Source organism: Phalacrocorax carbo, chromosome 11 (assembly GCF_963921805.1).
Source record: "Phalacrocorax carbo chromosome 11, bPhaCar2.1, whole genome shotgun sequence".
Lineage (NCBI taxonomy): Eukaryota > Metazoa > Chordata > Aves > Suliformes > Phalacrocoracidae > Phalacrocorax > Phalacrocorax carbo.
Window position 1 is genome coordinate 946,567 of NC_087523.1, and position 27,967 is coordinate 974,533.

At 51.7% G+C, this 27,967-nt stretch overlaps 1 protein-coding gene across 1 annotated transcript in view; it reads left to right on the forward strand.

Annotated features, from left to right (window-relative positions):
• The window catches only part of AR (androgen receptor), a 62,529-nt gene that overhangs the window by 12,159 nt on the left and 22,403 nt on the right, over positions 1-27,967 (forward strand). Inside the window, exons 2-3 of the mRNA XM_064462783.1 lie at positions 18,169-18,320; positions 27,799-27,915. Of these exons, the coding sequence (XP_064318853.1) occupies positions 18,169-18,320; positions 27,799-27,915 (269 nt within the window). The remainder of the gene's footprint in view (positions 1-18,168; positions 18,321-27,798; positions 27,916-27,967) is intronic.

Sequence of the window (27,967 nt, forward strand, 5' to 3'; positions counted from 1 at the left end):
TTGGGGTCAGAGGTAGGAAATCTGCTCTGATTGTTAACAGTATTTGCTTGAAAAAGCTAAAACCTATAAAAGAAGTTTTCTTGAGCACTTCAGATTTGCGCTATGCAGCAGAAAGCATTAACTTTGCTTGGAGAAAATAGAGCCTGTGCAAGGCATTGATGTGCTCTGCATGGCTGACAGTGCTGCTGGCGGCAGCGGTGTCCTGCTGTCTGAGGCAGCAAGCCTCGTTTGTTACTGCGCTCCTCTGCTGGCTGCAAAGGATACCCAGGGTTTCCCGTGGTCCTGGTGGAGATCCCAAGAGCCGAGGCTGAGGCTGTGGGAGGCATTCATCCTCTGCTTGCAGCTCATGCAGGGGGAGTTAAATCTGGACCTTGAGGAAGCTGTTGGCCGGGCAAGCTGGAGTCTGGTTGAGCAGGTGAGCTGTGCTCTTGACTGGGTGAAAACATCTGTCTTTTGGGAGGGAGGTGTTTCAAGGCTTGGGATTTACAGAATGCAGGGCAGTATTGATGCAGGGGAAAGGGAAAATATGTGGTGATAATCGTCATTTTCTGTCATTCACTGGTTCTCAGCATCCTGAGATGCTGGTTGTGACAACAGGGCCGTGAGAAGGCAGTTATGGTGGGAAAAGGAGGCAAGGTGAACCTCAGCTCAGCTGTGATGGGAGGCGGTGGGGCTGCTGGGCTGGGGGTGCCATGCTCCGCCAGCCCCGGCTGCCTCAGCACAGCTTGGCAAGCATCGCGCCAAAGCTTTGGGGCAGCAGCCTTCAGTCGGTCCGTGGGTCCCCCAGCTGCTTTAGGGGTCTGTGGAGGGCAACTGGCAATTATCTGTAGGTTTGGGAATGCTCTGCAAGGTGACCCAAAGGGAAACAGAAGACGGTCAATGGCTATTTTATCCTTTTATCCTCCTTCATCCGGGGTGAGGGTGTGGTGTGCTGGCAGTCAGTGTCACTGCCCTGCACCATGTGCCGGCATCGCTGGAGGCTTCCCCGGCTGTCTCTGTGGGGTGGCTGGATGCGGTGATCTGTTCTCCTGCCAAGGAATGGAGTCACTTACTCCTCAGTGGAGGAGAGCAGAGTCTATTTAGATTAGTGAGTCCATTGTAGCGTTCGGAAGACTGATGTAGTTTGAAGAAAGCCTGATGGCTGCGTGCAGCCCAGCCGGCGCTGCGCGGCCGTGGGTGGGTGGCTGGGCACAGCCCTGCCTGCGCTGGCCACCCTGCTCCATCCACCCCAGGGCCTGCGGGGAGTAAGGGAGCAATCCCTTCTTGGCAAGTGAAAGGTGGGGAGTATCGCCCTTGCAGGGAATCGGAGGAGTACGCCCGCATGGGGATATTTTGATGGCTACGTCTGCATGAATGAGTGTTCCTGGCTTTTGAGTTGGAGTGACCTCGACCAGCCCTGACTTGGCATTTGAGGCTGAATGCTGCAGAGAAGCCAGGCTCTGTTTGTTTCCCTGCGGTGGAAGAAAGCAATTTGGTCACTTTGGGATTTTAACTCAGACGGGCTCATAGCCCTGCTATCGATAGCTGCTTCACGCGTTGTAGACAAGAACTGGCTTTGTTTTTTAACAATAATAGTGGTATGAGCAAGCTCATGATAATTAAAACGAACTGACCCAGTTGTCATGGTAAAGACTTGTGACGGAGGTTTTTCATCGATACTCCCTTTTGCTGTATCCGCTGCTGCCTCTGTCTTCACCGCTGATCTGCCCGTGCCACCTGTGAACTCATCCACGTCCAAGTACAGCTTAATCCTTCTGCCAGCTCTGGCTGCGGGGCAAAGCGAAGGAGGAGCCGCCCCTGGGAGAGCCCTGGAGCCCCGCGTGGCTCGGGTGGTGAGATGCCTTGCCCACCCAGGCGAGGTGCCTGCAACAGGCAGTGCTGGCAGTTGTTGCAGAGTGTGTTTGTGGTTTATTCTGCTTTAAAAGTAATGATTACAACCCTGATTCTCCTTCTGAGTATTTTTAAGTGAAGTTCGATGTATCCTGTAACAGTAATAGAAATGCTACCAGTAGTAGTATTCTGTGCTTTTATGGCACTTTTCCTCTGAAGCACTTATGAGCAGCAATTCATTTAGCCTCCAGGCAACCATGCAAAATAGGTAGTGCTCCTTTTCCATAGATGGAGGGAGGTGAGGTTTGTTTCGAGCCGGTGGCTTTGGCAGGAGTCCCTCAGAGCTTAGAGTGGCTGTGGGCCCTGGCAGCCGTCGGAGCTGGGCTCCCGGGGCGCCGGGTTGCGCTTTGTGCTCGGCTTTGGGACAGAGTCCTGCAGTGGTGTCCTTGTGCGCTGGACTCGGTGCCCTGTCAGTAGTCCTGTTTACTTCAGCAGACCCGAGTGCTGCCCTCAGCGATGTCTGACCCCGTCCAGCTCCCAGGTGCCGGGACAGTGTTTACAGGAGAGGGGTTACAGGAGTGCAGCATCTCACCTCGGGGGACCCCGGCGGGAGCCTCTGCGCTCCCTGGGTGCCTGCGCAGGTAGCGGGCAGACGGAGACAGAACGGGCAGGGAGGGCAGGCTTGGCCTGCTCTCTTGCCTCTGCTTTTTTCCTGTTTAATGCAATCTGAGCAGAAGCCAGAAAGAGCAAGGTCACCCACACTCCTCTGTGGTTTGAAACGCCCCAGCCCCACTTCTGGGGAGGCCTTTTTGGATAATGAGAACAAACCAAGTCAAACGCTGACACATCCTCAGAAGCGGTAAGAATGATTTGTTGGGACATAGACCACAGATTAAGTTCATTTTGCAGTAGCAGAAACAATCTTAAAAATACAGCCCAGCTTTACAGGTATTTATAGCTGCTGCCCTTTCCCTGGGCAGCGGGCAGCCGTCCCACTGGGGCTGGAATTGGATGCCACCCAGCTCCAGGCATCTCGGGTATCCACACAGGGTGAATTACACCCCAAGCTCTCTGCAGGTCTCCTGGTGGCTTTTCTGCATAATCAAAAAGCAGAATGGAGCGCACCTTAATAAATAAGTAACAATCCCCAGCGAAGAGCAGTGGATAAGCCTGTGGTTTTGCTGGAGGGGCTGGCTGGGCACCTCCATCGGACTGCCCAGGGCGTGGGGCTGCCGAGGGGCTGTGTGATGCCATGGACCACCCTGAGCTCCTTGAGATTGCAGGCAAGGTGGCTGCCGCTTCGAAAACAGCTCTGGGAGCAAAAGATAAGTTTTAAATAAGGCTTAGAAAGCCAGTGCAGAACCGCCAGTATTGGGACAGCAGTACCATTTGTGCGGGGCATCCTCTGCTGCGAGGGTGAGGGAGCACCGCAGGCAGCCGTCCTGTGAGTTAGCCAGGGAGAGCAGCCAGGCACGTTTTCCTGTACGTAACCGTAGTGGACTTTGGCGGGTCTGTGCCACGGAGAGCTGGGCCACCTCCAGGACACGCTTGCTGTGCGCCTGGGCCGGCGGAGCCCTGGTCGTGCTGTGCAGAGAGTGGCGAGCCGCTTCAGCGCGCTGTGCAGCGCCCCGGCCGCTGCTCGCGTGCTGTGCATGGGCGCAGTTGTAATGATTTATCTTTAACTTGTTTAATGTCTGTAGCCAGGTGTCTTTGACAGGCGGTGCTGGGAGGGATGTCCCTGGATGCTGGCCGCCTGATCCGGCATGCCAGCACTGCCTGTGAAGCTCAGGATTAAGCTCTTGCCAGAGCCTGGGGGATCTGATGCGCTGGCAAATCATCTGAGGATGGGTGGTGCATGCTGGGTGGGTGCAGGCTGGAGGGTGCCCTCTCCCTCCGCACCAATGTGCTCGGGCTGGGACTAGAAACTGGGGCTGGCTGCAGCCAGCAGCTTTGGGAAGAGCCTCGGGGGTTGAATCCCACGTTACAACAGCATCTTCATCCCTGCTGCCTGACCGCCGTCCTGCCAGCTGCTCCTGGAATTGCTGCTGTCAGGAGGGATCCCCAGAAATGCCAGAGTGGAGGCTGCAGATTTCCTAAAATACATTTGAGAGTCACTGGGACATGTTCAGTTCCCAGGAAAAGGTGGCAAGACCCTGGACTTCGCTTCCTCTCCCCCCATGTTCTCACCAGTTGGGGAAGGCCTTAGAGGGCTGCTTCTTTTCTTTCCCAAGATGGTCCTTCACTTCTTTTTCTGCTGTTTTCTCACAAACCCTTCAGCACTTTGACTGGTGTTACATATTTTCGCTGCATTAGCTTCTTTACTGGTTAGAAATGGCAGAAAAAATGCTGTGACCTTGGCCCATGTGCTGAGAACAGAGCCCAGGCGCAAGTTTTTGTATCAGTAATTTCCTAGTGAAGGCTCCTGCCTCCTCCCCCTCCCCGCCTATCTGGAGTGGGCGGCAGCAGCGTCCGCACATTTTCTGACGTGCCGCTGGGGAGGGTTTGGACAGGCTATCTCGGCAGCTCCTCTTTCCCCTTGTAAAAAGAGAAAAGGAGAAAAGTAATTTGTGTGCCTATCAGGTTAATTGCTTTCAACTGCATGGCAATTGGGTGCCTTAACTGGGAAATGAAATACCGCATGCAAATAGTGTTCGGATGATCTGTGTTTTCTCTTGGATCGTGTGTGTGCGTGTGTTCTTCTACCCGGGGACATAACGCACTGGTTTTGTATGTGTGTTCTCTTCTTGTATAAATATCGTCTCCATCCCTTGCCCCAGTGCCTGCAGCAATCCCTTTGCAGATGCTGTCTGTGGGAAGGAGTGCTGGTCATGGGCCCCCCACCCCAGCTGGATGGGGCCCTGCAAGGGGACGTAGGGGGGGGGTTGGCATGAAATTGGCACCTCTTCTTGTCACAAAGCTGAGCACTAACCCTCCAGGTCGCCCCCGTCCTGCCTCCCGCTGTCTGGAGGTGTCGGCGCTGTTCAGTGGGGCTGGTCTGGGTGGCACGTGTCCAGCTCAGGTCCAAAGCCTGGAGCCGTGGGTCCTGCGGGGACCGTGCTCCCTCCTTGGCTGGCTCCGGGCTCTGTCCCTGTGCATGCTCCTACGCTTCAGAACCCGTGAGGTCATCCCAGTCAGCGCAGCCTATTCACATGGGTTTAGTTTTCTGGCTTTTAGTTATTTGCTTTGTTTTTATGTCCCCTGTGGTCAGAGAGGAAACTGATAATACCATCTTCCACTTGCAAAGAAATCTTGTTACTTCCCAATCTGCTCCCAAGACCTCAGGAACATCTTTAACTGGTTAGAAAACAAATAGCAGCGCAGGGTTTTTTTTCACTTTCTTGTTTACAGCACAGTCTGTGCCAAATGCCACGTCCTTGGTTCCTGGCCGTTGCGGAGGGTGGCTCTGAGGGGGGAGCAGAGCGAGGAGGCAGTGCCGGGGCGCCTGCGGGATGGAGCATCCCGCCCCTGTAGCTGTGCTGAGGGTGGGACGAGGCTAGGCTGTGGGTGGCAGCTGAGAGGGGCCTGGGGGGCAGTGGTTTTCCCTTCGTTCAGCTCACCCTCTGCTTTGCCACGTTGGTGCTTAAACACTTGAATTATGGCCTGAGCTGGAACGGTTGCCCAAGTCCCCACAAGGGTAAGGTGGCAGCCTGAGGTTAGCAGGGCAGCAGGCCAGACCCCCTGCCTGCCTGTTTCCAGTTAGCGGAGGGGGCTCCGTGTATCCTCCGTATCCCCCTGGGATCGGCGGTGATCCGTTTGCTCCTGGCCATGTGGGTGGCAGGGCAGAGCCGTGCCTCGTGGCCGGAGGAGAGGATGGGGCGCTGCCCCCACCGCACCCTTCGGCTTTCCAAGATTTGGGGTCAAGGTGGGCGCTTGGCCGCTTCAGTAGCTTTGTCCTGAGATGACTATCTTGCTGCTCACTTTAAACAGAATTAAGAGAACACTCTCAAGGCTAGGAGGCCTAAAATTAGATGTGGCATCTGTGTTTTGGTTTGCAGGCGGGCTTAAAGGAAAACGATTCCTGGCTGCGTTCATTTTTCGCCGGCTTGGCAGAGTGAAGCAGAGGTGAAGCAGACAGGGTGCTGGGCTTGTAAGCGATTGCAAAAGTGCCTCGGCTCTCTCGGGACTTCGCTGCCCAGCAGGGCTGGCGTGTCTGCAGGTTTCAGTGTCTGTCTGTGGTTACGGGGGTACCTCTCATGCACACAGATCCCCTGGGATCAGCCAGTTGCTGCTGCTGCAGGGTTCTGCCCTCTGTATTTCCCAAAAAATGCTTTCAGCACCCGAAACAACAGGTCTGGCTGTCTGTGCCTTGTGTTGCTAAAAGGAAGTACTGGCATCAAGGCAACACTTCCTGGGACGCCCTGGGCTCACCGTAAGCGTGCTGCCGGGGTTTGCACCGGCGCAGCTTGCCGCTCGTCCCCACCAGCCCGGCCTCGCGGCAGTGCTGCCGTCCTGCCGCAGCCGGCAGATGTGGGCAGCTGTGCGCCACGGGCACGCGTGGCCTCGGCACCGCCAGGGAAGGCAAGGTGCGGGGCAGGAGGACCTGGCTGGACCTTAGCCCCTTGCTGCAGGGTGCTGTGGAATTTGCCTCTGCGTTGCCTCTGTTGCTGAGATCAGGGCTAAGAGTGCCAGGAGGACCATAGATACACGAAACCTTCGTTATAATTTGCTTGTTTGCTCTTTATGAGATGACTCAAAGCATGATCTGCTTTGAGGCCATGGGAGCTGATACTGTTGCGTAAGTTGTGAAGTCTCCTCTAGAAAACAAATGGTTTGCCAGCAGAGCGGGGCGCGGTGCAGGAGCCAGTGCAGCTGGCGATGCACAGCCACTGCAGCATGTCCTTGCATCCCGCTGCTGCTGGAGGGGACGCTGTGGGCCGAGGGTGGGAGGTGGGGGCCACTCCCTGAGCTGGAGGTTGCTGTTTCTTCCTCTCTTCCCAATCTGTCCCCAGGGCTGCCGTGCTGTGCTGGGAAGAGGAGGAGGTGCTGGCCCACCGGGCAGCAGGGAGGCAGGAGATACTGGGGTAGCGGCCCTCTGAAAGGCAGTGATGATGCCTTTTGCTTTGCTGCCTGTGCTAGCAGGTCTCGCACACATGGTGTGCCTCCCCAGTCAGATGCCTCCGGTATAAGTGGTATTTGTGGTCTTCTCGTTTTTCCATGCTGGATTCCTCCATCGTCTGCCATCTGCCCACTTTCAACTCATGCCTCATGCAGTAGAGAAATAAAAATGCAGAATTTGTGGCACTAGTTTCCTTAGCAATAATTCCACTACCGAATGAAGTGGGGAAAATATTATGTGTTTTAAATATCCGAGTCTGGAAGAGAATCCTGACATCCCTCAGCAACCTGGCTGGGAGCCTTCCCACTCTGGAAGTGGACTGGTGGTCTGAGGTCCAAGTGTGGCAGGGAGGGCTCTGGTCTGCAGCCCCCCTTTGCACCAACTTGTTCTTTGGTGGAACAACTGGGGAGTGGGATTATCAGACAGGTTTCCCTGAGTTCCCACAGGAGCGGAGGCAGATGCCATCTCTGCCTGCAGAACCGATAGGCTGTTCATCATCCTTAAGTAAGAGGAACGCTGTTAGGTACATGATACGTGTGGGGCAAGGTGTGGAGCCATATTCCCACTTTCTCATCATGGAAGAATGTGGAAGCCTGCGTTTACTAGAGTCTGTGAAACTCACAGGACGTCAGTTTATACAATTTATATAATGGTGGGTGGTTCGCGGGTTTTGCTGGCATCTCGGAGGAGGTCAGGCTCCCAGCAGAAGGCAGCACCTCAGCACCAGGAATTCGCTGTGCTCCTAAACCAGCTTCAGAGGGTAGAGAAAATCCAATTTATGCAGCCAGTTCAGTTCAAAGGCTAGTCATTCAAAACGGAGAACTACTCGGAGTTGAAAATGCCAGAAAATGTGGGAGGTTTTCTAACCTGTGTAGAGAAAGAGGCATGGGACAGTGGTGTCCAACAGCATTTAAATCTTGGAGAACCCTTGGAAGAGGGCCAGTCAGCAGAGTTTGCAGCTCATGAATAAGCCTGGCTTGGCTTTAGTAGTCAATTGATTTGAAATACAGTCTGCTTTGATAAATTTAGTTCTGACTTACCAGAAGAGCAATTTAAAATGTTCACATTTCCATTGAATTTATGGATCCATTTGAATGCAACTTCACACATATCACAAATAAAATAATAACCCAGCATCTAATAAACAAAGAACGTGTAATACACCATTTTCTAAGTTACAGAATGGAAAACCAAAAGTCATTACAAACTGCGTAATTGCTTAAAAAAAAGCTCCTATTTGCTAAACATGAGGAGGCTCTTGGTAACGGAAAGAACTGTCACATCCTCTGCAGAGGCATCAGCGTGGCCCTGTTTAAAATGAACACGTTCTGCACATTGCGAAGAGAAAATATGAAGGTAGGGAACATGACTGAATGCATTCTTTAGGGAAAATCACTGCAAAAGACCAATGTAGAAAAGAAGAAAATTGGTTAAGTACAGGGATCCTTTTTGCCAAATTAAATTCTGATTATATTTGAAGTTGTACATGATGTTGATTTAAATCAGTCCACCTTGGCTTTCTCTCTGCAGTACCATACCAGATTCTGTGGAGTTAGCTGAAGGTCCTGGGGGGACCACAAGGGACACCCGGCTCCAGCAGGCATCCTGCTCCAGGGCATGGGCGAACGCGAGCCCCTCACTCCCTGCCACGGGATGCTGGAGGGGTCAGCCCGCCCCTCGGAAAGAGGCAGTGTGACTTGGGGTGACCCCAGCGGGGGCTCAGGGGGGCCGAGATGCTCGAGGGTTGGCTGGAGGTGGCGGCGAGCGCTCTGCCGACAGCGCTCAGAGGGACACAGGCCCTGAGGTTTCCCCTTTACTAGAAAGCCGAGGCTGGTGAGTGGGGCTCGCGGCGCTCGTCCCGCTGCCGGGCTGCGGAGGAGATGTCCGTGGGTCGGAGAGGGGCCCTCTCCTTGCCCGAGCGCGGAGGCGAGCGGGGCATCTGCATACGGCGTTGACATGAGTCCCCTGCCCTGCCAGCACTGCGTGTCCCGTATCATCTCTCCCCCCAGCAGCTGCCGTTCGCAGTTTGACACACAGCAGCACTGTGTTGATTGGCCAAGGGATTTATGGAGATACCTCGGGGACCAAATGGCCGGTTCACATGAGGTGCTCTGGCTGCACCCTGTCACGGGGCACGGGTCTGTCTGTGCGGGCTGACCTCCCGGCCCCTGCAAGCCTCCCCTTACCCCTGTGTCCTGCCAGGGGAAGGTCTCAGAGCAGGTATTGTTCTACAAAGGCTTTGTGAGCAGGAGCAGGGACTACTTGTCTAGTTTATAAATGCAGTGCTGGCATTAAGATCCGTGTGCTACAAAAACAAAAGGAACATTAATCTGCACGTGAAGGGTGCATGGAGAGAGTAGCTTTGGTCTGTGGTTGCTGAGCCTGGCAAGCCCTGAGTGAGGACGGGGATTGCTTTCTCAAGACCCTCCTGCCCTGGGAGCGCTGCGCCAGCGCTGTTGGGGCACAAGGAGCCGTGCTGCTGCTGTGACTGGCTGTGGGTCCGGCAGCCCCCAGCCCCCCTTCCCAGCCCCAGCACCCATGGGCTGTCGAGGGGTGGCCCTGGCCGGGGGGATCAAAGCGGGACCGGGCAGGGAGACATTATGGTAACCTCTGGAAATTTGCACTTCGGATCTGGCTGTTGGGAAAAGCCACCAAGGAACTCCCATCATCTCTTCCTAAGTGTTTAATAGTATCACTGCGCTTAGTTTTCAAAGGGGGAAAGCTAAATGTCTTCCTATAAAAGCAGATTGTTAGTACGTGGTAGTACAAGCCTGCGGTACCCTGCTAAGTGCAATAACAGCCAGGATGCTTTCTAGGGAACTGTAAGGCAGTACTCCCTGCCTGGCATGATGGCAGTGTCTCTTGGAGCATGAAATACATGGATCAAGAGTACTTAGAATCATAGAATCACAGAATCGTTTAGGTTGGAAAGGACCCTTAAGATCATCGAGTCCAACCGCTAACCTATCACTGCCAAGCCCACCACTAAACCATATCCTCAAGCACCACGTCTACCCTTCTTTTAAATACCTCCAGGGATGGGGACTCCACCACCTCCCTGGGCAGCCTGTTCCAATGCCTGACAACCCTTTTGGTGAAGAAGTTTTTCCTAATATCCAACCTAAACTTCCCCTGGCTCAGCTTGAGGCCATTTCCTCTTGTCCTATCACTTGTTTCTAAGGAGAAGAGACCGACCCCCACCTCGCTACAACCTCCTTTCAGGTAGTTGTTTGTGTTTTTCTTTATAGTCACATTTTCTTTTTGTCAGCAGAGGAGATGGATTTGAGAATGGAAGATTACGGTGTGGGTTAAACTAACTTTAAAAATATTAGTTGGGACAGACTGTTTCCTTGGGAAATAAGTAGGGCTCTCTGTGCACCAAGGACACCAAGGTCTTGTCCTTGGAGGCCCCAGGTGAGTCTGCAGTCACCAGGACGATGTGGTGTACAGCGCTGGTGACCTCAGTGCTGTTTGTTGGGGCTGAAGCTGCTTGCATTACTGCTGTTTTGGTTTTTGTCCCCTTCACACTTCATAATCAGGTGAGGCCCCATCTCGAGTAACCTTGCAATACGTTTATGCCGTCTCTTTTTGTAGATACCTTCTCTGGGGAAATCAAGTGTTTCGTCTTCTCTGAGCTGATTTATTTAAGCTGCTCCCTGAGCTCGCTGGGTGGAGATCAGGTTTTGAGGCAGAAGTTTTGGTCTCAGTATTGCATCCAAAAAGCTGCCTACCACAGAGGCCAGCTGTGTGATACAGAGGCTGCAGGGTGACTTTGCCCAGGCTTTGCATTTCAGGTGTAGCATACTCGCCTCCTTTCACCTTCTTAACCTCATTTGCTGATCCTTCTTAGTGATGACTGCAGGGGGAGAGCCAGTGATGACAGCTGAAATGAGGAGGCTCCCCAGTGGTTTGCGTTATGGCACGGCCTCTGCCGTGCGTCCCCCCGCTGGGATGCAGTAGCTCGGTTGGTCGGGGTGGCTGTTGGGGACTGTCCCCTGGGTGCCGGGGCAAGGGCCGCCCCACGGGGCAAACGGCAGCCGGCTTCCATGCAGCTCAGGCTGCAGCAGCCCTTCTCGCGCAGCAAGGGAAAGCAAATGGAGCAAGAGCCGTGGGCTTGCCTGCGCCAGGGCTGGTAGGGGTGGGGCTTCAGCTGCGGCTGGGACCCTGCGTGTGAAAAATAAACTGTCAAAATAAGTAAATAGAGCATTTGAAAAGAAAAAAGATAATTGAATTTGGGAGATATGAGAATGGATTTGTGCACCTGTGCTTACTGAAGTTATTTGTGTACCCCGGGCTGGGAGGCAGCCTCTGAGCTGCTGCCATCTCAGCTGGGGCTGGCAGAAGTGCTCGCCAAGCCGCTCTCCATCCTTTACCAGCAGTCCTGGCTAACCGGGGAGGTCCCAGCTGACTGGAGGTTGGCAAATGTGCCGTCCGTCTACAAAAAGGGCCGGAAGGAGGATCCGGGGAACTACAGGCTGACCTGTCAGCCTGACCTCGGTACCGGGGAAGGTTATGGAGTGGTTCACCTTGAGTCCACCCACCAGGCAAGTGCAGGACAACCAGGAGATCAGGCCCAGCCATCACGGCTTCATGAAAGGCAGGTCCTGCCTGAGTAGCCTGATCTCCTTCTATGGCCAGGTGACCCACCTGGTGGGTGAGGGAAAGGCTGTTCTGTTTAATATCTTTACCAACAATCTGCATGAGGGGATCGAGTACACCCTCAGTGAGTTTGCAGATGACACCAAGTTGGGTGGGAGTGCTGGATCTGCTCAGGGGCAGGAAGGCTCTGCAGAGGGACCTGGACAGGCTGGATCCATGGGCCGAGGCCAGTTGTGTGAGGTTTAACAAGGCCCAGTGCCGGGTCCTGCCCTTGGGTCACACCAACCCCAGGCAGCGCCCCAGGCCCGGGGCAGAGGGGCTGGGAAGTGCCCGGCGGAGAAGGCCCTGGGGGTGCTGGCTGACAGCCGGCTGGGCATGAGCCAGCAGTGCCCGGGTGGCCAAGGAGGCCACCAGCCCCCGGGCTTGTGTCAGCACTGGTGTGGCCAGCAGGGGCCGGGCAGGGATGGGGCCCCTGTGCTCGGCCCTGGGGAGGCCCCACCTCGAGTGCTGGGCTCAGGTTTGGGCCCCTCGGGACAAGAAGGGCCTTGAGGGGCTGGAGCGTGTCCAGAGAAGGGCAGGGGGCTGGGGCAGGGTCTGGAGCACAAGTGTGCTGGGGGGCGGCTGGGGGGGCTGGGGGGGTTTAGCCTGGAGAAGAGGGGGCTGAGGGGAGCCCTTCTCGCTCTCTGCAGCTGCCTGAGAGGGGCTGGAGTGAGGGGGGGGCTGGTCTCTGCTCCCAAGTCACCAGTGACAGGACGAGAGGGAACGGCCTCAAGCTGCACCAGGGGAGGTTTAGATTGGGTATTGGGAACCATTTCTTCCCCGAAAGGGTTGTCAGGCATTGGCACAGGCTGCCCAGAGAGGTGGTGGAGTCCCCATCCCTGGAGGTATTTAAAAGACATGTAGACGTGGTGCTTTGGGACATGGTTTAGTGGTGGACTTGGCAGTGCTGGGTTAGTGGTTGACTTGGTGATCTTAAAGGTCTTTTCCAACCTAAACGATTCTATGATTCTATGATTCTAGGTTCCCAAACATGTTTACCATGGACTGTCGCTGCTGTTCACGCTGTGCACTGCGCTCTGCTCTCTCAGAGATGCTATCTTGTCTCTCCACTTCCAGCAGTTACATATGAAAACAAAGTATGGTCAGCTTAGAAACATATTCAAGGCTATTTAGGAAAAAAGGAAATAAATTCAGTGTACAAGGCTGCATGTTTATAGATTAAACTGCTTAAAGCATTTTAACAGATGGGATGATTTAAAGTTTCCGTGCAGGCCTTGTTATCTGAATCACCATGGCTTAATGGCTGTGGCTTGAAGATTCAGTTCAGCTCTGGCTGAAGCCGGTGGCAGTGAAACAGGACTGTGCAAGAGGGCACGAGACCCGTGCCTGGAACAAACAGTCGTGCTCGTAGCTAAACGTGTGCGCCTCGGTGTGAATCACAGACCTTTGTCCAGGCATGACCCTCGCAACTCCATTGACGGGAAGCCAATTAGGTCTTTTAATATTGTGTTTGAAAATGTCATGCACAGATGATGCCATTTTCAAGGCAACATTTGTTACTGATAACATCACAGCATCTCAGAAATCACAGGACTTGAAATGACTGGACAGGATTCTGTGTCATCCATGTTTGTCTGCACGTGCTTATTCAGTTCATGGCTCAGCATCTTCTTGAGCATTATGGCCAGGCAGATTTTCAGATACAGCGTTGTGAAGGTGCGAACCTACCAGCCACTCTCCCCAAAGGGCAAGGTGTGTGACCAGAAGTGCTCTGCCCCAGGGATTCCCAGCTGATGGCTGGAAAATGTAGTGAAATTTAAGAGTGAAGGAGATAGAAGTTGTGTTTGTTCAGTTATGTCAGACTGATAGAAAAGGGAGTGTAAGGAATATGCATCATGGTATATTAGCATGGTGAATTGCTTAACCAATTCATCTTATTCGAGCAGGTAGGCGTGGTCTGCAGAAGCCATGCGGATAAAGCAGCAAAGGTACTTTTTTGTGGTCTGTCTTAGGAGTTGGAAGTTCTGGGCAGTGGCCGGGGGGGCAGTTGTGCCTTGGCTCCTTTTGGGTAGCCTGTGCCATCTGTTGCTCAGATGGAAACTTTCTTTGTGGGTTATGAGAAGTGGCTGAGTTTTCTCTTACCCATGACTGCACTTGATTTTCTTGGTGTGTTGTGAAACCTGGGCTGTTTGGTGAAATTGGCTGTTGACAGACAAGTACTTGCACTGCAGAATTGTGGCTCCTGCTGAAATAGTTGTGTGTGGCAGGAGCTCAATAGACTCTAATTGTTTCCTTGAAGAATGCTTCTGAAATGACAGTAAAATTCTTCCTATAGCTGTAAGGGAGATACTGAGGTTGTTTTTTCTGCCCCTGGAAACCACTGTGCTCCGTTGTGAGCAGCCTTGACCTTGGCCTTCAAGCCGTGCACCAGGGCTGGAATCTCTGCCTGACGTCACTGCTGCACCAGTTGTGTCTGCCCGTGCCACGCTATCTCCCTGCTTTGGGTTTCCGAGGCAGTGTGACACTTGCCATACATTATGCAAACCTCGGTCATATATTCTGGAGCCCTCGGTGCTCAGTTTTGTCAGACCTCGGTATTCCTGCGGCTCCATGGGGTGGGTGCAATCAGCAGGTACTGACGGAGTAAAAACTTCCGCTCAGGGGAAAGATTTTAGCAGCACATCAAGAGCCTGCTGCTAAGCCACCCCTCCTGTCCCTCCGCAGGGGCGGCGGAGCTGCAAACACTGCTTGCTGCTGGGGCTGCCGTGCAGGTGGGTGTCTGGGGGTCTGCCCAGGAAGCTGCCAGTTCACGTGCCCCTGCAGCCTCCCTAAGCCATCTTTTTGGCTCATTGCAGTGTTATTACCTACGTATTTTGAGGATGCCCTTAAAAGGTCTCTTAGAAACTGGAAAATAGATTGTTAAAGGTACCATTATCACCGCTCACTCCAAGTTGCCCACGTTTTCAGTTATGTTTTTCTTACAATTTTCCCTCTAAAAATAAAAAAGGCAAATTGGTGTCTTTTTAAAATCAAGGGTGTTCCTGAGCAGATCCTTCCGCTCTGTGGATAGTGGCTTCTGGCAGTAAAGCTGCAGGAGTGAGCTGGAAATTGCGCTGGTGCTGCAGGGCTCGGCCTGTGACCGAGCCACTCCGCCGCCACTGAGACAGTCTCCCAGTGTGATAGGATGCTGGGGCTGAATGCTCCCCTGTGCAAACCCTGAAGGCAGGAGCGTTACAGCCGCGAGGAGCCTGTCTCACAGCCAGGATTAACCTTTAGTGTCTGCCAGCTCCCTCTGACTTCCATCCCTAAGCGGGCAGCTAGGGGTGAGACCGGCCGCGCACACGGGGTTTGCAGGGAGAGCCCCGGCGCCTCTGGGATGCTCTGGGCAGCACCCTTCGTAGGGAGATACGCCTACATAGGTCCACTAGATAGACACTCGCATGAAGGTATATTTGCACAACTCTTCTCACGGAGAAACAGCTATTTAAAAACCTGTTCAAAAAGCCACTCAAGCCTTAGTTGCTAACCTACTTCACAGCTTTAAATAATTAGCCCTCAAAAATACTCCAAGGTCTTCTGGGGTCCTGCTTCTGTCATCACAACAGCTGGTACTGTGAGACTCACTTCTGCTCATTTCCTATCTGAAGTACATTGTGCAAAGAACAGGGAAAGCACAGTATGGAAGGCCTTACGGAAAAAGACAAATTAGCCCTTTTCAGATTTCCGATTGCATTGAGAGGAGAAAAAAGGTAACAGGTCTTTAGAGGAAAGGTCTGGTACTGCTGGAATCTAAAGAATTGCTGGATAAATAAGGCATTTTTAGCAAAGCTTTTCTGTCTGCTGCTGGTTATTTCTTAGTAGTGTCTGTTCTACAGTAGCACCTCAGAGTGAGCGCCAAGGCTGCGTAGTGTACAGGGCTTGTGCAGACATGGCACGGGGGGAGCGGGGGTGCCCTGGGCCCTGCTGGGGACGGGACAGTGGGATTGTGCTGGAGGATGGGCAGGACGCTGGGGAGGTGTTTGTTGCAGCAGGACTTAACTGTGGCAGATACGTTGCAGCTGAGCGTGCCTCCTCCATTTAAGCAGTAATTCAAGAAGAGCCTTGGAAATTGAGATTTTCAGGGAAGGACAGTTGAGCAGCATCTACAGATGAGTCACTGATTCGGATTGCTGCTGCTAAAAAGATGAGAAATCACTCAAAACATTTCTTGCCTTAAGAACAGAGGATAAAATTGCTGCTCCAGTTATTAAACTACAATTTAGGTAGGATCTGCATAGCTCTCCTATAAGGAATAGAAGACAGTGGCCTTCTTGAAGGACACAACTGACAACAAGATCAGAGGAGAGAGGTGAGCCTGGGTTTTGATCTCACCAATAATTGTCCCATTTCAGGCTTTACTCGCAAGGTTTGAGGGGCTTAGAAAAGGCAGCCGTGCTTGAGCACAGGGCCTGACCTGTGTGAAAGGCAAACCGCACTGGTAGGCTGGTAACAGAATTGGTCTTGGTTGAAATTAAGCATGCCAGCTTCACATAACGACAGCAACAGTCCCTTAATTCCTGTCTGCACCGGGAAGTAGTTTTCAGCCTATGGTATGACTTAAACCAGTCAAATATTGGTTCCTCATCTGTTCTTGAGGAAACACTATTTCTCATTTAAAACCTCTCTCTTCTCAGTTTAATTTATGTCTCTTGGGAAGCAGAACAAAAGGAATAGATAGTCTGGACTAAAGGAGCTACTCTTATTACTGGAATTAAAATAGCTAAGCAAAAGATGATAACCAGGCAGCTGCCCCTACGCGAGTGCATCGCTGTCCTTGCCATGGTGCCTCTTAAGAGTGATTGCTCTTCAAGTTCTTCCACTATTAGTTTTAATCCTGATGCCCCTGGGACCGCTGCTTGTGTGAATGCAGGTTGCAGGATCTCCCCATGTTTTGGGAGTAGTGAAATGAGACAGGGGAGAGGGATGGGAGGGATGGGAGGTGTGGGGACCGCCTGGGGCTGCCTGCCCCAGAGCCTGCTGCAGGCTCAGCCCAGCAAGTGCAGGGCAGCGCTGCTGTGCATTAGAACTTACTGCAGAGGCAGAAGCCCCAGTGGAAAAACTGGTGATTAGCACAAACAACAGGTGAATCTTTCCCTAATCAAACCTCGATGCTGCCAGCTGCTCTTTCGGTGTGTGAGCTGTCTCCTTGCTTGTGTCGTGCCTGGGCGGGCAGAACTGCCTGCGGACCTGGGGCCGTTTGGGGAAGTTTGGGGCAGCGGGGCTAAGGACAGCATTCCCTTGCCCTGGGGTCTGTGTTGGTGTTGGACCCTTCTTTTCTAAAAGTTGCAAGACTTTTCAAAAGATTCATGGTATGGGTTCCAGTTGCCATCTCTCCCAGGGGTATTTTCTAAATCAGTTGATTTTGGGATTATTCACACTGTGGGCCCAAATGGGGCTTTTCTGAGTATAAGGATTTTTCCCAAGAAGCCCTGGCACTGTTACATTTTTTGCTCTTCATATAATTTGATTTCTAAGAGTTCACGTGCAAACATTCAAAAAATACGTGAAACCAAAAGCAATCTAATTTTGACAAAAAGTTGTGGTGATCTACTGACTGTTAGAAGCTAATTGCCTCATTCGGTGTTTTGACAAAAAGCCAGTTTTAGCAAATAACTTAAAATGCTATCGCTCCCCAGGCTCCCTGGACTTGTGTTAGCTTGTGATTCTGATAAGCACCTCTCCTGCTGCCATGCCTTCCAAATGGGTCTCTTGACTACTGAGCTGGCGAGTGGAAAGCATGAAGCTCCATAATCCACACTGACCCACATCCAGCACTTAATCCTAATTATTACATGGCAGACCCTGCAACTTTTATTTTTGGCTCTGAGGTTTGTCTTCGCTGCTCGGTGGTTGGCAGCGCCGTGCGCTGCCCGTGGGGCCATCATAGGGCAGGGACCTCAGTGGTACCGATGAACCCCGTGTGACTGGGAGACACTGAGGCAGTGCCTTTAGTCGTGGCCCGGGTATAGACAGGAGTCTGCTGGGACACATTCCCAGCAAATGCTTATGTTTTCACCAGAGGCTTCTGGCTGGATTTAGTCGTCCTGTGGATGAGCAAAGCATCCTGGAAGAAGGTTCAGTCCAGCAGTTGCTGGGTATTGAAATAGGGAAGAGGTAGAAAACAAGCAAGACCAAAAAGCAAGAAGAAAAGAATAATGTAAGGGAGTTTGGTAGCCTAGGAAAAATTAACTTGTTTAATAACCAAAAGGATAAAATCATCTGTAGTGAAGTGACAACAATGACTGTAATGGAGTGGGATCGCGTAGATTAATGAGCACACAGAGTCCTTTTTTTATTTACAAGCCTCGCTATTGAAGCCAAAGTTACATGAACACTGCAGAGAAGTGTTCATGAGAGAAGTCCCAGTCATCTTCTCTTTCTAGGCTGTGCTGTCACCATGCCTGTACTTTGTCACACATTGTACCTAGGGACGATGTCAGGAGGGGCACCCCAGCATGGTCTTCTGCGTGGTCAGAGCGAGGTTTGGCTTAGTCCTTGCTTGCCCCCTTTCTGATCAGTGCTTGGCTTGTCCCATCACAAAGTTTTGGGGTTTGCCATGAATGTTCTCCCAGGTGCCACCCATAGCTCATCCTAACCTTATCTGCTGACCCTTACCGTTGTGCTCTTTCTGTCTTTTGCTGCAGGTTGGAGACTGGCCGTGAACACGTCTTGCCCGTTGAATATTACTTTCCACCTCAAAAGACTTGTCTGATCTGTGGAGATGAAGCATCTGGGTGCCACTATGGAGCCCTCACTTGTGGTAGCTGCAAAGTCTTCTTCAAACGAGCGGCTGAAGGTAATGCATGCGGGGGAGGGGGGGGGGAGGGGGAATCACTCCCACCTCCAAATGCTGCCTTTCTCTACCAAAGTAGCCTCGGAGTTGAATGTTACTGACAGGTTCTCTCATCAGCTGTCAAGTCATTAACATACAAGTGCTGGAGGCATTTGCAGTATCATGACATGTTTTCCTCCTGGTGAAAGGTTAAGCAGCCTCGCTTTGGGGAGCCTGCCAAGCCAAGGGGACTGAGGCAAGAGGGGGCAAAGTGTGGTGGGTTTCTAAGGTCTCTTAAACTAGTAAAGGAGAAAATTCAAGGGTAGATTGATTTCTTTGTCCTGTGTTTGTCATTCCACATTACATATTGCCCTCAAAAAGCAGCCAAATCAGTTTGCTAAAACACAGTCCTTTTCAGTTACCCTAGCGACCTAGGGAGAGCCTGTAGTCATCAGTTCTTGCTTCTCTTGACTCTCATGAGTGCTTCAAGTTTCCGTCAGCCCTCCTGCCATCTCAGACCCACAACTCCAAATTTAGGGGGTGCTTTTCCTCTCTTGCATCCCTTTCAGAGGGTCACTTCTCTCAATACCTGCAAAATGGCAGAACTGTCTGTCCATCAAGAGCCATGCTCTGACCTTGGTGTCCATGATCCTTCTCCCCAGCCCTTGAGAAAGCAACTTCTCCTTCATGTCCAGCTCTGTAGTGCCAGGCTCTCCAGAGCTAAGTGTGAGCCCAGACGTTCCCTCTCAATAGGGTCTTTGCACCATCTTTCCATGGTAAGTAGCATGTAGAAGGATGTAGCCCAGCTGTTTCCTTGGGCTGTGGGTCAGCAACGTCTGGTTTCTATCTGCAGTTAGGAGTCGGGATTCCTTGGCAGCAGAGTGAGAGCCTCTGCTGTGGGAGCCTAACTGTCCAGTAACATAGCGTGCCTATAAATCACACATCAGCCCTGTCTTCTGGAGTGATGAACCAATACAAATCATCATTCTTCCTCAGTGCTATCATAATTTATTTGGTGCACCGGCCCACCGTTGTCAATCGGTGTGACAGGCCGTGGCATCCCTGGGAGAAGGAGGCACCGCGGGTCCCAGCTGGTGGCCAGTGATGGGGATGGAGGCTTCTGCCTCTGGCTTATCTTGCCGTGACCTTCCCCTCCCGTGCCTTATGTCACCCCTCAGTCGAGCCACAGCCTCAGACTGATGGGTGCTCACCTGCCGTTGTCAGAGCACTGCTTCTAGATTAATTCGAGCATTACCCTGCGTGTTTGCAGGGTCGTATTTCCCTCGTTCATCGTGCATGCCGGGAGTGACCTTGTCAGCACTAGCTCAGGGAAGAATTGGGGCTGTGCCACAGAGGACGACAGCATCCTGTTGCGATAATAGGGCGGTCAAATAATATTAATAGATAATAAGCTTGGCATATTTTTCCCAAGTGAATCATTTACAGATACGTCTCTTTGCTCTACTCCAATTCTGTGTAAGGCCGAATGGATTGGCTTGTGCAGCCAGAGTAAATAACAGATGCTTGTTTAAGACAGCAAGTTAGTGTTGATTTATAGTAAGTGGAGTCTTGGCTCTCTCTGCCAGATAAACTGCTGCTGAAATACCCTGTGTCAGCTGGCGGGCCCCGGAGCAGTGCTCCTCCTTTTACACCAGGGTGGGCTCTGTCCTGCGGGATGGACGAGGGCTGTGAGATGCCTGCTGGGGAGAGGAGGAAGCCTGGGCTGCTTGCACCGCTCTTAATCATATGCTGTTGTGTCGTTCCCTCTCCTGATTGTGTTATGTCATTCATTTAAATGGTGTTTATGCCTCTTCTTAGTTTTTAAGCCTCTAGGTACCACAGAGGGTGTTCGGTTGCGTTAGGCCTGGGCAGCAGTAGCCCTTTGCCTTTTCCCTGGGTGAGACCATGGAGCGAAGTGCGTCTGCAGTGAGGAGCAGCAGCGATGGGGGGGACCTGCCTGCCTGTGAGGCTTCAGCTCATGTTGCCCTGAGGTACACGGATAGAGAATTCTGGGGAAGAGACAATAAATCAGACTCCTTTATAAATACTGAATGCAGGGTAGAGGTAGGTGATGATTTCTATCCTAACTCCTGGTGATTTTCCAGCAGCCAGACCTCTCCTTAAAGCTGAGCAATACTGAAAGCTGATATTTCAGCGTGTTCGCATGTTTTAAAGCCCGTAAAACGCATCTCTGAAAACCTTAGGTCACCTTCAGAGACTTTTTACAACAGCAGATCAGAAAGCTTCCCCAGTGAGAAAAGAAACCTTTTCTTCTGCTTCTGTTACCTTCCTGTTACTGGTGTAAACCAGCAGCCTCCAATGGGTAGGAGAAGCAATGGACTGGGAGCTGAGGAGCAGGACAAATAGATCACCTCAGAGGAAATGGAGAATAGCTAGACACATATTTTTTCTTTTATAATATTCTTTGGCTAGTATGGTAGTGAAGTTATTTGGCAGTAATTCAGGGATATTTAAGAAGATTTTGCAGACATACCCTGCCTTCTAAGTGATTAAAAAGGGAAAAGATTAAAAAAAAAAACCCAAAGTTACGACATTGATTCCTCTTCCCTTTTGAAACATGCTGAGGGATTTTTGTGGCTTCCAGTAGAGCAAATCACTCCTGCTTTGATAAAATGTATGACAGATTTGAGGTTTTTTGCAAGCTCAAGTCCAACCAGTTCTTCCAGAAAGATGGCGGAGGAGTTAACAGAAAAGACATTCATATTTTCCTGATCTCTTTCTGTCAGCTCTCTCGATGACTCTCTCAAGATGTCCAGGTTACATATAGGCCAGCTCTAAAATGCACTCTGCAGATTCTTCAGCTCTGATGTGGAGTTCCTCACTTGCGAGATGGCCAGCCTCTTTGTAATCAACCCTGGCGTTTGTCTCTCCCTTTCTGTCGCCTTGCTCTGGTGTCCGAGCGCTGAGGGCTCCAGAGGTTTGGGGGCCACTGCCCCGGCGAGAAGTGCTGCTGCTCCTCTGCTGACAGTCTCAGCCTGTGAAGGAGGACTCCTCCTCCTTCTAATTCCTCTTTCTCCTACAGTAACAAAGATTTGGTAAACAAAAAGTGCATCTGCCTCAGCACAGGTTTTGGTTTTTCTCAACACAGGTAGGCAGGGCATCACTTCACACGGGTCGGATGGCTTGGATGAGTTAAAGGCATTAGGGTTTGGTCCTCATGATACCATGCTTGTCCCTGAAACAGAAAAATCCTTCAGACAACACACTTCGAAATCAATTGGCGGTCCAGGTGTTCCTGTTGTCCTGTCCCACCCAGGAAGGGAGGCATTTTTGTGTCCCCTGCATCCATCCCTGAAAAATGGTAGACCTTGCTCCTCCCTCCAAGATTGCATGACGGCTGATGGCCACTTTGGCCAGTTCACAGCTGCCTCTCTGGAGTGTTCCTGGCAGCACAGGACTGGGACACCTTAGGCTGTATTCGTCATGGGACCGCCTCTAAATAGCAGAGAGCTAAATGAGAAAAATAACATAGCATTTGGCAAGTTTCAGGGAGGGCTAACATCCAGACTGCTGTGCAGTCTGTTCTGATTCCCTTTCGATCACTCTCCGTATGGATCTACAGCCTGACCTGCTGAGGATTAGGCTTGCACCAGAGAAATGTCGCTGGGCCAACTCAACAGCTTCTTGCCAGTTTTCAAGAAGACAAGTTAAAGTGAACCATTTTTAAATACAGTCACCATTTGATCGTGCCCCTGTGCTCGGCCCTGGGGAGGCCCCACCTCGAATGCTGGGCTCAGGTTTGGGCCCCTCGGGACAAGAAGGGCCTTGAGGGGCTGGAGCGTGTCCAGAGAAGGGCAGCGGGGCTGGGGCAGGGTCTGGAGCACAAGTGTGCTGGGGGGCGGCTGAGGGGGCTGGGGGGGTTTAGCCTGGAGAAGAGGGGGCTGAGGGGAGCCCTTCTCGCTCTCTGCAGCTGCCTGAGAGGGGCTGGAGTGAGGGGGGGGCTGGTCTCTGCTCCCAAGTCACCAGTGACAGGACGAGAGGAAATGGCCTCAAGCTGCACCAGGGGAGGTTTAGATTGGGTATTGGGAACCATTTCTTCCCCGAAAGGGTTGTCAGGCATTGGCACAGGCTGCCCAGAGAGGTGGTGGAGTCCCCATCCCTGGAGGTATTTAAAAGACATGTAGACGTGGTGGACTTGGTTTAGTGGTGGACTTGGCAGTGCTGGGTTAGTGGTTGACTTGGTGATCTTAAAGGTCTTTTCCAACCTTACTGATTCTACGATAGCCCATTCAGTTTGCACAGTCCTATAGTTGTTTACTTTTAAAGCTCGTTGTTTAGCCTTGGGCTCCAGGCTCCTTGCGAGGTTCTCTCCTGTACGGAGCTGTTGCCTGCCCGTGCTGTTAGGTCGCCGACATCTATAACTTCCATGCTTGCATTTCTCTGGCTAGCTAATGCTTTCAGTTGCAGACCACCATTTCTGGTTCCCTGGACAGCTTCCCCCTTGTTCCTCCCACAGAGCCAGCCTGCCTTCCCAACACTGCAGGCTGCTGAAGTCGCTGCCTGTAGAACTGGAGCCACCGCTGAAGCCTGCACTGGGTCACTGAGGCTGGATGCTTTCCTTTTGCTTTCTATAGTCTTCTGGTAAATACGGTGACTATTAAGAAAATGACTTTGCAAAGATAGTTTACTAATAGTAGCTTAATGTTGGTTCCCAAGACCTTTATAGCTGTGCCCTCTTTGATTATTTCTTATGGGGGCATAAAGAGTGAACTTCAGAGCGGCCCCAGCACCAAATGCACAGACTCGGCTCTTGCCATAGCACAGCTGCTGACAGCAATGGGGACCAGAGATTTTATGGAAAAGCACATGAGCCCCTGGGGGATTTGCTTTCTCAGAAAGCTTGGCCTTATCCTCCAACTGTTAGAATTTTGTTTATGCCCTGAAATACAAGAATATATCTCTCTTCTAAAAGGCATTTAATGGGTTTTCACATTCACAATTGTAAATCTTACTCCAGACGTTTGCATAGATTGCTTTCTGGAAGAGAAAGCTACTCTAGGCGCAGCAACTCATGCGGCAACAGGCTTTTAGGTAAATAACTTCTCTGGATTGAACAACTAACCTTTCTCCATAAATCTTTATTTTTAGTCAGGGCTGGAGACCTGCTTTTCCCTTTGCAGTCCCAGGTGATGAGCAGAGGACTCAGTGATGGCAGAAGCATCTTTCTGCCTGGTGTGAGGTGGCACAGGAGGAAGCCCAAGCTGTCGGGGGGTGTTGCCAGCGAAGGGGGCAGTGGTACAGCAGTGTATTCATGGTGTGCAGTGAAGCGGGGAGCTAATGCAGCCTGCAAGAGCCCCGGTTGCGCAGACTAATCTCCTGGGATTCCTGCGCTGGTCTGACGAGCAGAGCGGTACTGAGTACCTTTGTAACTTCGCTTCTCAACCACATGCATGCCAGACAGTATCTGGATTGGCAGGGGAGGAGACGGGTCTTCTCCAGGCATACATCTGCAGTGCCGTCAACTGGGAAATTATATCTGGGGGCGATGCCTTGCCAACACCCCTGTTGTAGTCTGGGTGATTGGCTTTGCAAAGAGCAGGACCGCTGGGTAAAACAGGGGAATATGTTTAAAGCTTAGACCTGTACATACAGGTTTGCAAAGCAAGGGCCTCTGCTTTGGAGTAGTATGAGAAAGCACCTCTATTGTTAGTGGGAAAAAAAGAAAAGAAAAAAATTACTCTAGCATTAAACTCAATAAAAGAAAAAACAGTGCATTTATCTTTAAATAAAGAACAGCTGATTGCAAACGTCTCAGCTTGTTCTTAAATGGACTAAATTATCCTGAAGTTAAAACCAGGTCTCTGTATATGGGAAGCTACTTAAGACAGACGGAAGCCATCTGTATTCTAGCCACCCTTCCTTGTTCTCTGGGCCAGTGGCACCTTCACCTCCATACACCCGTGCTTTGCTCAGGTCGCACAGCCTTTCACGTCCCCATCAAGTAGTGCACACTCCCAGCTGGAGAGCAGTGACAGTGTACGCCGGTTTGGATGGAGCAGGGAGCTGTTCGTGCTGGTGGATCCACCAGAGCTGCTTGGTCTGGCGGTGTGTCAGTCCATGCTAGCGGTGATGAGCGTCCCAGCCGTCACGGTTCTCTGCGGCCAAGGGGACGAGTGCAGGCCGTTCAGCGCAGTTGGTGTCACTGGGGCATGACGTGGTGTGATCCCTCTCCCAGGTCATGGATTTGTTTTGCAAATCCGCAGCTGGGGATGGCAGTGATGAGGGCGTTGGGTTCCTCCAGTAATTAAAAGGAGATTCTTTACATCCCTAGGAATCAGGACAAGATGAGCAAGCAGCTTGTTTTAAGGCTGATCAAAAGGAGACTCATGAATAGCCATTGTATGACCATTTGTTTCCCTTTTTGTTAATGGCTGACAGCCTAAAATCAACTGCAAAACACTATGCATGTACAGTTAATGGGAAATCGGTTCCTGTCCCAAGAGTTTAGTTTGTGAACCAGGAAGCAGGTTTCAGCAAAATCACTATTTCAGCAAAATCACTGTGCCATGACTGTGGGGTGAGTTGTTGACTGAAACTTAAAAGCTTGGATTCATCCGAGCCCGTCAGCAGGGAGGTAAAGTTATTGTAGAGACTCTTCTGGCGTGCCCGTTTTGTGCACAGTGATCGGGGAGGGCGACAGGCGCGGAGGCATCTGCCTGTCTCAGCTAGGGGGAGGTCGCTCCCTCTCCTGTCCCTTCCCAGCAGTGCCAGAGGTGGTGGGTGCTGCTGAAGAGCTGATGGGAAATGGCACAGCTGCCTCATCGAGCAAGGCTTGAACCCGGTTCCCAAATCTCACCCAGCCCCAGCTCCCCTCGCCATGGGGGCCTGGGGGTGCCTGGGGGGACGGAGCGGGGGTGGGACAAGCCCGCGCGTTGGGACGCTGCCCGGAGCTGGGGGGAGAGGAGGGGGCTGGGGCATAGTGGATGTCCCTCCTCTTGGCAGGGGAATTTAGATAGAGCAGTGCCTGACCCTGGAGCGTCCTTGGGGGTTCAGGCAGTGACTGTGCCTCCTTCCCTTACTAAAGCCATTCACAAGAAAGGCTTGACCTTTTTAAGGATTTTGAGCTATCATTGTTGCAAAAATGCGGTAGTTTAGACTAGGGAGGTGAGATAGGGAAGGAGCAGGAGCCAATGCGCGAGGGGAGAGCAGGAGGGTTGTGCAATGCTCCCGGGGCAGCACTGCTTGTGGCAGCCCGATGGCCTCGGCCAGAGACCGAGTGGGCTCCGTGGGCTGGGCTTGAGCCTTCCCAGTACAACCAACCCCAGCCGTTTGATACTCGTGGTAGTTATGATGGGCTCTGGAGCATCCTAGTGTCATACATTGTCATGATACAGGAATTCTGCAGTGCAGCTGGAGGGGAAGGAGAGCAAAATCACCTTACAGCTCTCCATGCCCATGCCTGAGAAAGTAGGGCATCCATTCTTTTTTGATGTATGCATGTAAAGAGGCCGAGTGGAGAGAGTACGGCCTCTGCGCTCGTTTCCCATAGCGCAAAAATAACTCCAAGTAACCCATTTTCACCTGAAGTTGTTTTTTACTCATCCTCCTCAATGAACTGTTGAAAGGGAGGATGGTGCTTGTGTTCTCCGGGATTTGGTGTAATCGCTGCTTCTGAGGCTTGTCTAAGTGTCCTTAATGCTGGTAATGAGCAAAGGGAGGGGGACAAGAAGAGGCGCTGATGAGAACGGTGTTAAAGGGGTTTAGCAAGGCATCAAGTGCTGCAGTTAATGCACTCTTGCCCCATTACGTCTCCAGTCTTAACAGCAAAAGCACCGGGGGTGGTGTAATGATCAGCTTTTAATGGGGACAGTTCTAAGAAGTTCAAACAGATGGTATTTTTGCAGATGTTTAGCGCAGTCCCATGCACATGCAGCGTGAGGAGCTGATTATAACCATGCCTTATAACAGCTTTTCTGCAACCCTGTGATGAGAGGCTGCATGTGGGATTTTGCAGCTGGCAGCTGGTCGTGCCAGCGAAGCCACAGCCGTGCGCTGCTGGCAGCCAGTGCAGGTAGGAGCCGTGGGACGTTCTGCAGGCTCCTTCTTCCCAAGCGCGCAGAAGGCAAAGCTGCTCTCTGGAGCAGGGAAGGCAATGGGGAAGCAGCAGACGGTGCCAGTGGGTTTATGATACCGGCCTGCTAAAAAGTTTCCCACTTTTTCTGATTCTAAGATCTTCAGAAGTTGTGGACAAGTGTGTGGGAGGTGGGGAGTTGTTAAATCAGTGCACCAGAATGGGTGCCTCTCTTGTCAAAACTGGTACCTTAAGCAGTTAGATTCAACCTCCTCCTTTTAATGGATCTCTGATGACTCCAAAGGGCTATTCTTATAAGAACATAGAAGGCAAACACTTGCAGGATGATAAATAAAAGTTAAGCTGGATATAGCCTGGTATCCCATGTAGGCTTCTTATGCAGTGTCTGAGGTGCACAGCTCTATTATTTATTGAGACTGGTTTAGTTTGGAATGGTATGAAGAACATCAGATAAATCCTGATCCAATAAACATGTTTAAACTTGACAAGAAAACAAATGATGAGTGGAAGGAAAGTTCATTCTTGGCATGTCTAGCAAATGAGGTAGTAAAAAAACCCAGTTGAAATCTGGAGCTCTAAGGGCTGTTCTTAAACAGCTGGAAAGGTGAGTTAAGATACCGGTCAGGTTCCCCACCCGCAGTGTCTGTAACCTGCAGGCAGCAAACCCAATTAGCATTAATGGGGGACACAAAAACTAATTTGGCTCCAAAAGCACTGTAAAGAGAGTCGTGGTTGTAGAAGGAAGGCCACTGCCTGGGGACTCTGTTCTGCAAACTGTAGGTAAGAGCCGTGACAGGAGGATCAAACTGTATTTTGAAGGTCTTCTGGGAGAAAACCAGCTCAACACAGAAAAAAGCCAAGCAAGAGATGTACGACATTTAAAAAATGAGAACCAAACTGTCCATATTTCATAACTTTTTAATTGCTGTCTATTGACTACCTCTGCTCTGCTGCACAGTGCAGAGTGATTTTTCTTCTTGGAGATCTTGGTGTAGAAGCCTCTGACGTGTGGGTGAAGAGGAGCAGTGTCGCCTGGCAGCAGAGGGGACAGGCAGAGAAGGGGTGCTGAAGTATGGTGAAACAGCAGTGGCCGGCTCTGAATTTTGAGTAGCCAGCCCTTGTACAAAGTGTCTGCCTCTGGCAATGAACCACTCCTGTCGCAGCGGAGGAAGAACTGTGCTGTTTTCCCAAAAGATACCAATTTCCAACATACGTTTTTTGCCTGGGGGTGAACTGGGAAACCAGCACTGTTACGGTCCCCTCTCCCCTTTCCCCTCTCTCCCCTCTCCCCTTTCCCGTCTCCCCTCTCCCCTTTCCCCTCTCCCCTCTCTCCTCTCCAGTGATGCCAGTGTCCCTGGTGATACTGGGAGCGCATGAGCCCATTACTTCTTGTAAGCCTGGTCTGACCAGTACCCACCACCCATCTGCTGTTTCCTCTGATGTTTGTAGGTAAACAGAAATACCTCTGCGCCAGCCGGAACGACTGCACCATCGACAAATTCAGAAGGAAAAACTGCCCGTCCTGCCGCCTGCGGAAGTGCTATGAGGCTGGGATGACGCTCGGAGGTACTGTCTGAACAACGTCCCCTGGGTCCTTGCGAGGGGCTGGGGCAGCCAG